General features: G+C 35.6%; 1 protein-coding gene across 8 annotated transcripts in view; it reads left to right on the top strand.

The window, feature by feature from the left end:
* The window catches only part of SENP7 (SUMO specific peptidase 7), a 39935-nt gene that overhangs the window by 8743 nt on the left and 16347 nt on the right, over positions 1–14845 (top strand). For 3 of the 8 annotated variants that reach the window (XM_031051362.2, XM_031051361.2, XM_031051359.2), the window contains 7 exons: positions 3495–3692; positions 5279–5473; positions 9947–10059; positions 10821–10990; positions 11948–12305; positions 12876–13015; positions 14017–14163. In XM_031051362.2, coding sequence (XP_030907222.2) covers positions 3495–3692; positions 5279–5473; positions 9947–10059; positions 10821–10990; positions 11948–12305; positions 12876–13015; positions 14017–14163 — 1321 coding nt within the window. The remainder of the gene's footprint in view (positions 1–3494; positions 3693–5278; positions 5474–9946; positions 10060–10820; positions 10991–11947; positions 12306–12875; positions 13016–14016; positions 14164–14845) is intronic. The other 5 variants (XM_031051364.2, XM_031051363.2, XM_031051366.2 and 2 more) reach the window with 3 other exon arrangements.

Here is a 14845-nt window from a genome sequence, read left to right as displayed (position 1 = left end):
CAGTTGTACATGGTTTTCTTTCTTGTTAGTTAAAAGTTTCTCTCCTTACACAGATTTCCAGTGCAAAGCTAGTTGCACGTGTGTGTGGGGTTTTTTTTTGTGTTTTTTTTTTCTTAATTCTAAGATCATTTTTACAAAGATACTTGCTTAAAATGTATAAATACATTTAAAGCAAGGGAGTGGGAAATATGACAAATTCTGTACCTAATAACAATCAAATAAACCAAATTACATTCAGCCCTGGAGCTTGTCGAGGTCTATGCTGATGTGAATGTGGGCAAAGAATGTCAGACCTGAGTTTCCAAGGTGACCAACAAACTTTAAGTAATGAAATCCAGTTTCACTGGAATTTTTTTTTTCAACTCCTTTACCTCCTGCTTTGGGCTTTCTCTGTCGTAGTGGTGTTGTTAAAGTCCCTACAGGTTGGAATCTTTTTTTATGTTATCTTTACAAGTCCTGATCATGCAATTAAAATAAAGACTGTAACCATGTGTGTTCCCACTGGACTAATTACCTTCCAGGTTCACTCTAAATTTAGTAAAATTTCATTATGACACCTTGCGTTTGACAAATAGAAAAAAAAATCTGTCATTTCTATGAGGTGGAACAAGGTAAACAGATACAATTTAGTTTATTTGGAAAATAAACTATTAGGCTCAGCATGATTCTAGGTAGGAGAATGGAAGTATTCCATAGAGAATAACACGGTTTTGTTGTCTATTAGTGCTCTAAAAGAATAATTTTAAAATGTTTCTGATTTTGTTTCGTTTCTTTTTAAGGAGAAACTTTGATTCACATCTTCATATTACTGTGGCCCATTTCTGCAACTGTTTTGTATTTGGAGGAAAATTGGAAAAATGCTATTTAAATCCTTCAAAGTTTGATCTGTAATTTTGAGTCATTTTTGAGGAAGAGGAGAAATATGTGGCTTAGTTTTGCATTGCTTCATCTTTTCTGGTACCCCAAAAGATAAAATGTCTTTCCACTGTAGCTCTTTAGTAACTGGACTTCTAAAGTAGTTTGGGCCTCATCTTTAAGGAGGAAATTAAAGCAAAAGTGTAAATGTCTAGTTTCCCAAGATGAATTTGCATGACTTGATGACTTTTACCTTGTAATAGCCTTTAACTGTTTTTTACTAGTTGCAAATTTTCTTAATGGCCTAATAGGTTCTTATGTAGCTGAATTTTGGATTTAGTAGTTATAGAGTAACAGGTATAGGTAAAAGAACAAATGTATACCTGCCTTTTCCTGACTCTGCCTAAAACATTCTGAAGGAATTCCATAGTTTAGATCAGTCATCTAATGAGACTGTCTTTTGTGCATGTGGCTTCTCATTGCCTTCATAGAGTCAGTTCAGAAACCTTGGATTACTTTTTTTTTCTCCCCAACAGCTTATTAGGGCCAATCTGTTATGTAACACTTTCACCTCTGTCCAGATTCTTGGCATCAGATTGTCTTTATTCAGGTTGGAGTATTTTGTGTGGGTTTTTTGGTTCATTTTTGTGAGGTTCTTTTTTTCTGGGGGGGGGGGGGTAGTGGGGTGTTGGGGTTTTTTTTTTTTTTTTTTTGGTAATCCCTCAGCATTTTGTTTTTGTTTTGAAGCAGTTTTAGCTCTTTGCCACTTAATTTTTCTTTGGAAAACTTATAAAATAAGTCAAAGAGATTAGAGGAAATTGCCTTCACTTAAACTCAAGTTACTTAGCTTTGGGAGCCATTTAGGTTTATTGTCCTTTGTCTACACAGTGGTCTCCAAGGTGTGGTGTGTGCAAGACAATCCGTTGGTACGCAGGAAGACAACATATTTTGCACAATTAATGAATAGTTTACTTAATCTTTTTTGCATCCTTTTAAAAATTTCTATTTATTTCCTAATGTATGTTATTAGTACATCTATAAAAAAATTAAACATACTGAAGCTACATGCTCAAAATATATTTAGTGATAGAGATGTATGATTAAAAAAAAAGAAATTTGAAGACCACTGATCTAGGATATGCATAGCAGAGCTCAAAGAGAAAGCAGCTAATTGCATGTGTGTTAAGGTATTAAGTGATACAGAGATTTAGTAAGGTTGACCAGCATTCATATCTTACATGCAGGTTGCCCAAGCTAAGTATAGGAACCTTGCTGTCTTTTCAAGTTCAATGAGGGATTATATGTCTTGTTAACACAGAAAGTGAACAGGAGAAGAAATCTCAACTTGCAGCAACTAATGAAAGAGCAAAATAAATGATTATGTGAAATGTCTTCCCCCAGTTCAGTGTGTTTCACTAGTAACGTGGTTCCAGATTTATTTATTTTTTTAGGTTCAGGTATATCCTGCTGTTCTCCAGCAGTTTTTATGCCATACTTGTATTTGTTTACCACAAGGTACCACATAACCGTGCTGTTGAGCTGAATGCAGTGTGTCTGTGAGACAACTGTAATTTCTGGCAAGTTGCTTGCATTGCTTTCAGTCCACTGAAGAGTAACAGCAGTTTGCTTAATAAATGTCGCTGTAGCATGCTTAGAAGAACTATGTGTGTAGTAAAGGTTTTCTGTAGCTATAAAGGAGGGATTCTTGCTCTGCAGTATGAACAATTTAGTTTGTAAAGCAAAGCATGCAATCCAAAAAGCAGTTTTTGCCTCAGTGGTTTTTTAAAATTGTCAAATGAGCCTGAACTTCAGTGTGTGCTTAGGACCAGCCCTGCAAAAACAGTTCCAGGTCTTACCTGTTTGAAAATAAAGTCAATCCTTACAAATTATCTATGACATGCAGTACTTACCATTTTAAAAGCAAACTTTCCAAATTACTGGTCATGCTGCACAATTAATTCTTTATGCAAAGACTTGAGTACCAATCTAGCAGTATCAGCAAAGTATAGATACTTGTTTAAAGAACTTCAATAGTGTAGTGAGTTTTTACTAACTTTGTAATTCATAATTGTATGCTGTTTCTTCACCAAAATTCAATAAAAATTAGTTGGAGCTTCAGGTCTAAGATATTGTACTAGCTTCTTGATTCTTCCACAAGAAGAACTTAAGCTAATTTGCAATATGGGAACCAGTATTTATCATGATTACCAAATATGATGCTACAATATGAGCCCTTGTTTCCATATCCTGCAAATGCTCAAGTGTACACTTTCAGGACAGTTTGTAAGACCATAATGACACCATTTCCCACATTTTGCAATAAAAAGATGCACCAAGATTTCCATATGTCTGTGCTGAACATTTCCCTCTTCAGAATCACATATGGATGTGTTAGTCATTGATGCCAGAAAAGTTAGTCATTGATGCCAGAAAAAAAACATTGGAAGGTTGTCCTGGCCAAGAGATGTTTGTGTTTACTCTTCTCTAAAGAGAACTGTTTTGTAAATTGTCAGGGAAGTGAACCTAATTCTGATGAAGATACTAGGTCTGATGCAGTAAACTTGTAGAAAAAATTTGTTGAATCTGTGTGACTTTAGCAGTTCTCAGCACCCTGTTATTAATTTATTATTAAATGGCAGGCAACCCAAAGTTATCTTGACGAATGTCCTGAGGACAAAAATAGGAAGAAAATACACACAGATGCAGCCTAAAACTGGTGCTAATTTTTCTCATGCTGGCAAGCTGCGGTCAGATCAACCACCCTCATCATCTGCTGCTAGCGTAAAGATTTGGCAAATTTTAAACCCAACTCTCCAAAGCCTTTTTCTGTCTAAAAGGTATGTTGTCTTCACCTTGTGTCACTGTCACTAAAAATAATTTTCCTTGCAGTTGTTTTACATGAGAAAGTGTTCTTTGTACCACAGATGTCTTGTTCATGAACCATATTTTCATTCTCATGTCATGTGACTTGATTAAATTTCCTTGGACCAGTTCCTTTTGATAATCATTGAGAGAGATGGTGCCAGGCACACTGTAGTGTGCCCTTTTATAAAAGGGCTTCTAGGTGGTCATGTACTAACAAGACCAATTAATTCTGATTTAGCCATTGGACTCTCAAATTATTTTTTTTTTTCAATCTTGTGAAAAGAATACACTTGTGTTAAATTGTCTTATTTTCTCAGAGAAGTTATCAAACTGTATTTTTACTGTTACTGTTTCAGACTTCATAAAAATAGGAAAACTGTCATAAATTGTCAGAAAAAAAACGTATCAAGTTCAGTATCTCTCCTTCTCCCTTCCACACAGTGGCCAAAGAGCAGATACCAGGGAAAAGTATGGCTACTGTGAATGAGTTTTCTCTCTGAGCTCCTAATGGTAACAATTTAGGGACTTCCTTTATTGGAGGTTACATCCAGGCTACACTAGTAGGCTACACTAGTGAGTGTATTATTAGACCTTTCTTCTCAATCATTATCCTCATTGGTTATCACCTGTGTGCCTCTGCAACATCTTGTCTGTAAGATAGTCTGCTGATTTAGAGCAAATTTACATCTTGGTGCAAGAGGGGATCTGAATGCTCTCCGGACATCACACAGTCTGTGCTGGAGTGTGTTTGGGGGGTGAATATACACAACAGAAGAATTACACAGTCAATACCCAAACAACAGTTTTGTTTACAGCAGATTCAAAAAGAGGCCATGATGTTACATCCTTATGCAGAATAAATTGCAATGAAAGTGGCAGAATTTAAATCACAGTACGAGAAACTAAATGTCTAAATCAAGAGCTGTACAACAAGCTGGCTGCAGTGGCATTGTATAAAATAAGTTGTGCTGCTGTTACATATGTGTGCTCAAGTGAGCAGTTGCATCTTCATATTTCTGGTTCACTTACTGTTAATGCTTGTCTTCTCTAACCCTTGCTTATTTTTCTGAGCCTTGCTATTGCTATACTGTAGAATGCCATCTGAAAATTGAAGAGGGGAACAAAATCTAATGCTACCTTTTTGTGTAAGTGCTTGAGAAAATTCAGTGTATTTTACTGGAGGCTTCTTGTTCAGAGGAAAGTCAAGACCGTTTTCTCCATAGTTCTAATAAATGTGTATAGATAAATATGCATGAAAGCTAGAGATAAGCATTTGTCAGTTTTTAAACAATACTTAAATTGTGTGTTAGAGACTATGTGCAATATGAATTGTACCTGACAAAGGTGAAATTATATGGCTAGTTTTTTCTTACCCTGGTCTCTTGTTGCATTTTTGTGTGTGTGTGTGTGTGTTTATCTGCTTACCTTGGATTTAAGTTCCTTGGTGGGATTTTGTTTTGTCTCTAAGGGGCTGCAAGTAATGATATTTGATGATTACCAAGTTTGTTTCTCTAGATTGCAGTGCAGTATTTATGATTTGCTGTTATATATGTGGCAGGCAACCGAAAGTTATCTTGACGAATGTCCTGAGGACGAAAATTGGAAGAAAATACATTGACAGCCACATAATAATTGATGCAAATTTATCTGCTGATGATAAATTACAATCAGGTCAACTACCCTCATCTTTTGCCAGCCTACAGACATGTCAGATATTAAATACTCCTCATGAAAGTTCTTTTCTATGTGAAAGGTATGTTACTTCTGATTTTGCCAGTTTTCCTGAAATTACGTAACTTCACAATGAAAAAGAATTTCCCTGAAACAAGTTTTGTTATATTCTTGTCTTGAATCATGAGATCAGTTTCCTGAATGCAAACTAACAACTAACATGCTGCTCCAATGAGCAGTTTTAACATTGCATTTGTTCTGATTTGCTGTACTTGATGTTAATAGTCTACTTCTCTTGTAATGAATTTCTGTTTACAATAGATCAGTGTTTTGATCCATGGAGATGGCCAAGTAATTCAAATGCATTTAAGTGGGGTTTATGTCCAGAACCAAAATCTTGCTTTCCTGTTGCTGTTAATATGTTCCAGCATGATTTCAAATAGCTTCTTTTGCAAAATTTCTACATATTCCTCTCTGTGATAGTTCATTTATTTTCACACTGATCCACCAGAGGTCTCAATCCTAGAGTGCCATTGTTTAAGGGCTGTGTGTCCTTTTATTGTGTAACATCTACTTTTCGTGTTTTCTTCCTACGTTTAGGTTGATTGAGCATCAGAGTAAGGCTTGACATATAAAACTAGCAGAAATCAGTTATCAGAATTGTATGACGCTTATTACAGTCTAAGATGGCAGTTGAATTCAGAGTAAGCCATTTCCTCTTGCCTTTTATAGCTGCCTCTTTGCTCAAAAGCAATGTATCCACAGGAACAAATAGCAAGAAATTTGAGGGAAGAAAATGGGAAGAAGAAGGAAAGGAAGAATTATTTGTGAGGGCAGCAATAATCAACAGATACTGGGTTAAAGAAATCTTCAAAATTCTTGAGAAAAACAAGTAATATTCCTCATTCTGATACAGGAACATTTTAGAGGGCCTAAATTAGTAAATTAATGAGAATTCCTTTATTTTTCTTTTTTTTTTTTTTTTTTTCTGTTGGGATCCCCAGTGCTGCTTAAATTAATCTGACAAAGCTGCAATTTAAATGAGGGATTTAGAACAGTTCAGTAGACTCTCATTTTAGAAGTTTTATATTTGTTGCTAATAAATATTTCTCTATAACTTTGGGCTGACTAAAGTGGGAGGAATTTGTTTGAATTGTTGTGGGGTTTGGTGTTTTTGGTTGATTGGTTATTTTTTGTTTGGTTATTTTGTTTTTTCTTTTTTTTCTGTTTTGCTACAAAGTCTTTAGGATATATAATGTTAATAACCGATTTTTCTACTTGGTGTTGTTCTGGATGATGGGAGGTAGTGCACTGTTCAAGAGAAAAACATGAACTCATGTATGTAGCCCTCTAAATCTGAGAAAACTTTGCATATTTTTCCAAGCTCATATCTGAAGTTGTATATTAAGCACAAGAATGGTTTGAACTAGTCAATTAGTCAAATTTTTTTAGTAGTTGGTATACTCTCAACTTGCTTTAGATTTGGAGTAGTTTATTGTTTGAAGGATTAATATGTTGTTCCTGTGCTTTTCTAGTATATTAAGTAAAAAGTTTGTCATTAGCAGGATTTTCCACTCGTCCCCAGTGACCACCACATTACTGCAAGTTGTAATAGATATATAGGAAATGGAGAATTTAGGAACTGTTTCAACAAAGACATGATTTGATCTTGGTCACCTGTCTGTAACTAAGGTCTTGGCACTGATTCTTTTGGTATCTCTTCTTTCAGAGGAGAGTAAAAGCTTTCTCTTATAAGCATTATACATATGTATGCACATGGTCACATAGAGATTCTTCTGTATCGTCAGAGTAGCTAGAATGCATGCTCTGTTTTATTGAAAATTGTGCCAGTTTTGTGTTACGGAATTTAAGATTAAAGAATTATGTGTGATCAGAACAGGGTGGTAATAATTTAATCTTTCTTTATCTGCTAGAACTTGCTGCAAGTTCCCTGTTTCCTTTTTTGCTTTTGGTATTTTGCGTTGCTCATTCATTGCAGCTGAGCGTGAAATGCATTTAAGTCACCACTGACTTATCCATATAACTAATGAATTTGAGGTAGGTTTTAAATGTAAAGAAATTTAGGGGTTTAAGGTGTTGTTTCTCATGGCTGTTAAGAACGCTTTAGTAAATAATGACAGATTCTAAGGTTATGCATATATCTGTTAAGTGCATTTTAAACTGAGTTATCAGCAAAGATTAGAAGTGAAAATAAAATTTGCAGAATTTGTGTATAAATTAAATATATTTGCAGAAGTCTATTAGCTGAAACATTCTTATTGAAATGTTTGCTATTGATGAAATGCCTGAATTGTGATGTTGCTATAAAACAAATGCTAAAAAACACATAATGGTTTTTTATGTCCTTTTAAGGTAGTCAAATCTAGATAGCTGTTATGCATACCAATATGTAAGTTGAGAGAGAAATGTGGGTTCCAAAATCCAGTTTTCTGTAGTGAGGTTATTTCAGAACTAGAGCTGCCTGATCTATGGAAGACTATGACTTGCTCAATATACAGAATGAACAATAACACCTAACACTTGTTCTGCGTATTGGCCAATTAATGATTCTTTGGTAATTTCTTCATAATTCTTATATACTATTCACTACTGTGGTGTCAGAACACTGTATTTGATTGGACTTGGAATTTATTTGTCTTTCCAGTATTCCCAAAGAGTACCGACATTCTAATGTACAGGTACGGCACTGAAGAATGGGCACCTGTTCAGAAAGTGTCCAACAGTTTTGGCTGTCTAGATTGAGATGTCAAGAGTGTTCTTTCCCAGAGCCAGTGATGTTCTTCATGAGTCCAAGCTCAGCTGTCAGTGATTTCAGTCATCATGATGATTACCTTATCTTTTTGCAAATTAGAGATTGCAACATTCTGAGTTAGGCACATTATAAAATGAAACAAAGAACACAAAATCTCTTTGGATTGAGGTGATAAAAGGAGGAATGAAACAGATTTTCCAGAACAACATTAAATTGCTTTATCTGTGAGATCTTTATTTTCTTTTTCATTTTCCAAGTCTCACAGAAAATGAGGTGGCGGTCACAAGGGTTAGCTTATTTTATCTTGAAACCCTGATAAATTTTCAGAAATCTTGCATACTGAATGTAATGAAGTTCATGTGAGAAAGTATCTCATAAGAGTACAGCTAAATGTTACCCTAATGCATACACTAGAAACCAAAGTCCAGTTACACAGATTTTTGTCAGCTCTAACTAGCCTCCAGAGAAATTAAGAATATGTTTACAATCAGACAGATCAAACAGATCAGACCTCAAATGTGAGGATGTCATACTGCTGAGTTGCTCATTACCTCCTGAATATCATAGAATGGTTTGGGTTGGAAGGGACCTTAAAGCTCATCTAGTTCCAACCCCCCTGCCATAGGCAGGGACACATTCCACTGGACCAGGTTGTTCAAAGCCCTATCCAGTTAATATTCTTTGCAAGTATATTTTATTATTAAAAGAAAAATGAAACAAAACCACCAACCCAAAAAAACAAAAACCCAACTGCCACAGAACGGACTCAGTCAGAGACCAATATGATCAGACAAAAAGCCATTTATTGCAAAGCATTAACTCCTTATATACTATTGCTTACACACACCTACAGCAATTTGGCATATCATGATTGGATACTTGTCTTGAAGACCCTTAGTGACTAACATATAATTGGTTAAGCACAGGTGTGAGAACTTGACCTCAAACGCTTGCCAACAGTCCACAGTTCTCATAACTCAGGGAATTACAGCTTCTTACCTTGCTTGCTTAAGCTTCCTCGGGCCTCCCATGGCCTTGCTGTATCCCTCGGAGTTATTCAGAGCTCATGTACCAAATATCCATTTTCCTGTGAACACTGTCTCCACACCCAACAAAACAAAAACAACCCCCAAAAGCCCCAAAACTAATAAAATTAATACCAGCTCCCCTCAACTGATTATTTTGTTGCGTAACCTTCTTAGAATAAAACTACAAACTCAACTAAACACCTATAGGTTGCCTAGTTTCTGGAACTGTAACCATTTTCTGTTTCTTCCTCATTCGTGTCCTGTCCCCCCTCACCTACTTCGAAGTTACTGTTTCAGGCCCTTCTGATCAGGAATTTCTATTTAAAATCTTTTCTCATTGCAGGAACCTACTCAGTGGATTCTATAAGCCATTCTACATCTAAGTTAAAAATGTACTACATTGCCTCATTCCCATTGTATTTAATGACAAATACACTCAACTGACATTGTTCTCTTTTTTCCTTGCTATGTTTTCTTGTTGCAGTCATGCTTTACAAAATAATATTTCAGCGTCTGATGTCAGACATGTCAGATTTTCATACTTTACATCTTTTTAGAAGCATCGTTTTCATTAATGTTAGAGTATCTGTATTTCTGCAACTGGAACTGAATTGGTTTGTGCTTCATTTATCACGCTCCACATGGTTACAAGAAAGGCAGAAGTCTGTGGTCTAACCAACGGTTGTTTCTGTTGGGATTTTTATTCAGTATTCTTTCAAAATTAAAGTTAAGTCATAGTTAATACTCTTTACAGATCTGAACATTGCCTGAGGAAGACAGATGATGATCTCTGTAAATTGACCAAGGCTTCTAAGGAACCAGAAAAAAATGTCCTCACTTCTAGAAGACATGAACTGCAGAAGAAAGGTTTGTAGTGAGTAATAACCTGGGATTTAAATATCAATTCTGGATAGTGTTAGAAATTTTTTTTTGTCTAGTATTATGAGGAGAGCACAGAAACAAAATAGCTGTTGTTTGCAGTGTATGTGTTTTCTCAAAATGCATGGAGTTTGTTCGTAGATATGGTAAAATATATTGAATAGCTGATTTTAAATAAGAACAAAGCTATGGTGAATCAGATCTGTGGAAGAAAAAGGGAATAGGGCAGCCTCAGTGCACTGTTATAATCCTGATTTTATAAGTCTTTTATATTCAAGAATGTAATACATTAAGAATGCTCAAATGGTTTGTAAACCTTTTAAAAATATTTATGCTATATGTCAATGTATTTACTGCTGAAAAATGGTAAAGTCTTGGCTGAGTCTCCAGGGAGAATTTTGTATGTTTTTAATACTGGTTAGTAATATTTGCAGATTTAAAACAGGAAATGGAGAATATAGCATCCAGCAGAAGATAAAGACTGTTGAGTATGGATTGGTAATTCTTACTCAAAACAGAGCTAGGAGTTTGGTTATACCCTTACCATAACTAATGGTGCAATAATAATCTTTCCTGAATTATTTTAGGGAATATATTTTGGCAGCTATGCACAATTAAAAAAAGGAAGGAACTGTTGTGGAAGGTATCTGCTTCCACACATTTTATTTAAGACATAACATTTATGAAGAAATGGAAAGAATTCTAACGGTAACCCATTAAATCACTTTTTTTTTTTTTTTCTGACACAGAAAACAAGAGCTATGATGAATTGAAAAAGAGGAGCAGAAACATGAACAGCACCACCCTTAGTCAGAAGCAGTCAGGTTCTTTTGATTCTGAGAAAAGGAAAAGAAGATCTAGTGGCCATATTTCTGATGATTGTAGTGCACACATTCCAGAAAAATCACTTCTGCTATCTGTAAGTTGCATATGTGTGTTTGAAGCACACACACTTCAGTAGTAGCAGTAGCAACATCTGAAATAAAAGAGTTGTACTAATAACTAGGGTATCCAGGGATGCTGTCATAGCTGTTGAGGGGAAGTAGCTCAGTGGTGCATCAGGAAGAGCAATTATATGTAATTCTTTTTGTCCACAACATCAGAATAAGCTCGTTGTAAGAGAGAGGTTGCAAGAGATGAATGAGTGTTTTCTTTGGACAGGAGCATGGAGTAAAACAATCTTGGAAATGAGGCATTTAGCTACGTACGTGAATCTTCTTTCACAGATGGTGTAGAACTAATAAGGGACTTCGATAGAAAAATTACAAAGTATACCAGGGGTTATGGAAATCTTGCAGATGTCATCTTTCTCCCTCCTCCTCAGTCAATTGTATTTTTCCCTAAAGTTTTATTCTTATCTGTCATTAAGATTTAAAAGGAAGGAGAAAAAAGAAAAAAAAGACAAGACAGAAATGACTGAGGGAATCAATCAGACCAGTACAAACTGTGATTTATATTCAAGCATTTGACTATAATAAAGGCATCTCTGTAACCTTCTGATTGAAACCCCATAGAAACAGGCAGTTGCTGAGTCCTGTTTGCCCAGCTGACCAAGCCACACATTTGCAAAGCAATGAACATCGCTGGTGCTTGGTCTTTCAGTGTCAGACAGTGAGAGCTGCTAAAAAATCACAAATAGTTTCTTGGTTAGTTTGAAAGAGGGTCATAGTTGACTTCTAAAAGGTTGGCCCTCATGCCTTATGTAACAGCCTTTGGAATATGGGGAGAAATTACTGACTTGAGCTCTAAATGCAGTTACATTAAGCTGTAATAATTTTGTTTAGCACATGGCTAAATCTCAGTGGCTACTAATCTGAACCATCATAAAAATATCAATAAATAAGCATATATCCTGTCTCTGATACCTGTTTTCTAGAAAGAGCAACAATTGAGTTCAACTCAGCCTCCTGGCATCAGAACGCTCTGTGAGGATTCTGATTGCAGATCTACTGCAATTCTGGTGTCAGATGGTATTCCCCAGCCATTAGAGAGAGACTGTAAAGATGCTTCCATCCACAACCACTTAAGACCTGCTCATAACTGCCTGGAAGAGCCTGGTTCAGAGTCTTCATCCAGAAATATGTCAGAGAAACAGCTTTCTGCCATCAGTGGGGATGTGGCTTCACCACAAGTTAGTACCATCAGGAAATTAAAGATGGACACATCACAGTACCTGAACAAGCTGCGGAACAGACTCTACAGGGGTAATCGGCAACTTGTTTCGGTTGATCCAAGTATGTACTGTATCTGGGCTGCTGACAATTACTACTGGTACTCTTAGGTACCAGGAGAACTCATGTATGACTGACTAGTTGAAACATAAGAAACAAAAGATTGAAGATGGAGTTCGTGTCATTTATAATGCGTTGTGCAGGTTAGAGACCAGTGCCTAGTACCATTTTCCTCTACTGGAGTGTAGAGGGTCGTGTACTTGTGAAACAGGATAGACAGCAGGATTTTCAAACTCCAATCCTTATTTTGCAGCTGATTTTGTGGCTATGGGAAATTAAGCTTGTAATTTTTAATGTTGCTTAAACTGAGAAAAAATATTCTTTCTTCTTTGAAACAGCTGTGTTATGGCCTCTTTCTTTCAATAGTCGAATAATTTTGAGGATCTTGGGTAAAGAGTGTTACTAAAGATACAAAGCAGTATTTGTGTTTGCTTTCATGCACACAGACTCGTTTGCGCAATGTATTTTGATATTACATACAAGAGAGAATTTTTTTGTTAATCTGAAATCTATAGTGAATGAAATATTCTGAAGTCTGTATTGTGAAGTATGTGCATTCTTTTTCCTTTTTAGTTGTTCTTTCCAGTGATGATGAAGATAGACCTTCTGAACCAAAATGCGCTGAGTTGCTTCAAGATAATATCACTGACAGTAAAGAAACAGACCAACAGTCTGACCTTGGTTTCTCAGCAAAGCAGTTGGAAGACAAGAAGGTAAGTCACACAGAGCAGGTACTCCAGTTTTTGGCCTATGTATTGTTATGCCAACCCTTTATTTCTTCAGTGTTTATTTTTTTCTTGCATATTAGGACAAAAGTGAAATGCTTAGAGCAGATACGATTAGTCCCAGCAACAAACAGTAGCTGCAGTAATTCACACATAGAATTCTGGATGGTCTTCAGAGAAGATCTCTGGATCTGAAGCTTAAGTGCTTTTGCAATATACAGTGTATTTCATAGTTTGAAAATAAACATTTGGGAATGTTTAATACTAAAACAGGAAGATCAAATACTGACCTGAGCTAGAGGTAGACATGATGAAGATATGTCTGTGAAAAGGGGTAGGGGTTTTGTTTTTGTTTTTCACACAATGTTTTATATTGATCAAGTTCAAGTCTGTAGTTTCTTGTCTTTCAGTCCTCTGCTGTAATTCAGTGCATGGAGAAGTTCAAGGATCTTTGTTGACAGCAGACAGAGATAGGGTAAAGTTCCCATTCCTATGTGGCTAGCATTGAATCTAAAACTATCTGTAAATGTTATTGCCCCATTTTGGCTTTGACTTGGATTTGGGTTACCTCTGTAATCCTGAAACAAGACAGAAGAGCCATTGCTGCCTCTTCATACAGCTGCATCATTTTGATCATAAACACTGAATTGGATCCTGTACCTTTGATATCAAAAGAGGGGTATTTTTTTGTTGCTCTGTTGTTTGAGTTATTACTTGGCTCTAGGTTAGTAAAGAGCACAGGCTATATCTTTCAATGGGAAATCTAGAGGTGAAGCAAGATACTGTTAGGCCCTTAAGGGTATTGTAACGATTGTAATAATATTTACAGATTTTTAATATGGGATTTTTATATGAAAGTTGGCTTTGGGAGTAAATTCTTACAAACATGCAAAGAAAATCCCTGAGGTTCAAGAGGGAAATATCTCATTTGAAGCCCTTTAGTAAATATACTTTTTTTTTCTTTTTTTTTTTTCTTTTTTTTCTTCCAGTTTATAACAGGGTCAAATGAAGATAAATGTCCTATCAGTTTACCTTCTGGAAGCACACCTAAAAAACAGACAAACCCAGCATTGGCAGTGAAATTTGATAGTCTTTACATTGGGAAATTTAACTGGCTATCAACTGGTCCTGCTAGGGTGAGTTATTATAGTGAAATTTTGAGAATATTTAAAAATTGAAGTTATAGTTAAGCAAAGCTAGTGGTACTTAGTGTGGAAGCACTGAGTTTTGCTTTGGCTAAACAATGGAGTATGTACTCCGTTACCTTGTATGTTTGGATTACTGTCCGTAGAAAAGCTAACTGGGATTATCTGTGGGTCCAGTTTTCAGAGATAAAGGTTCTGTGAAAATGCTGAACAGAAATTATACCGATGAAGCTTTTAGTGAATCTTAATGGAAAATAATGGCCATATTAGAATTAATGTTACTTGAAATAAACACCAATTACTTTTCTCAAAAATAATAGATATTTGAATAAAGTAGTCTGTAATGATCAGAGTTCAAATATATACTATGTGCTGACTTTGCTCTGGTTATAATAACCAGAAAATGCTTATTTTGTATTTTTAAAGACCTACAAAACTAATGCTAAAGCATTAGTACATAGGCAATGTGCTACTCACAAGGTGTAGAAACATACTTCAAATAAAGTACCAGCTGCAGGACTTTCAATAGGTCTTTGATAAGACTCATTCTATATATTGCAGTAGAAAAAGACATGTTTGAACATGTATGCTTTTTCTTGTTTTTTTTTTTTTTTCTTACAGTAACACATTTTAAAGTCTTGGATTGTAATAATAATTTTAGCTTTGCACTAAA

This window comes from Melopsittacus undulatus, chromosome 2, assembly GCF_012275295.1.
Source record: "Melopsittacus undulatus isolate bMelUnd1 chromosome 2, bMelUnd1.mat.Z, whole genome shotgun sequence".
Lineage (NCBI taxonomy): Eukaryota > Metazoa > Chordata > Aves > Psittaciformes > Psittaculidae > Melopsittacus > Melopsittacus undulatus.
Note: the sequence above shows the minus strand (reverse complement) of the source record. Positions and strands in the feature narration are given on the sequence as shown.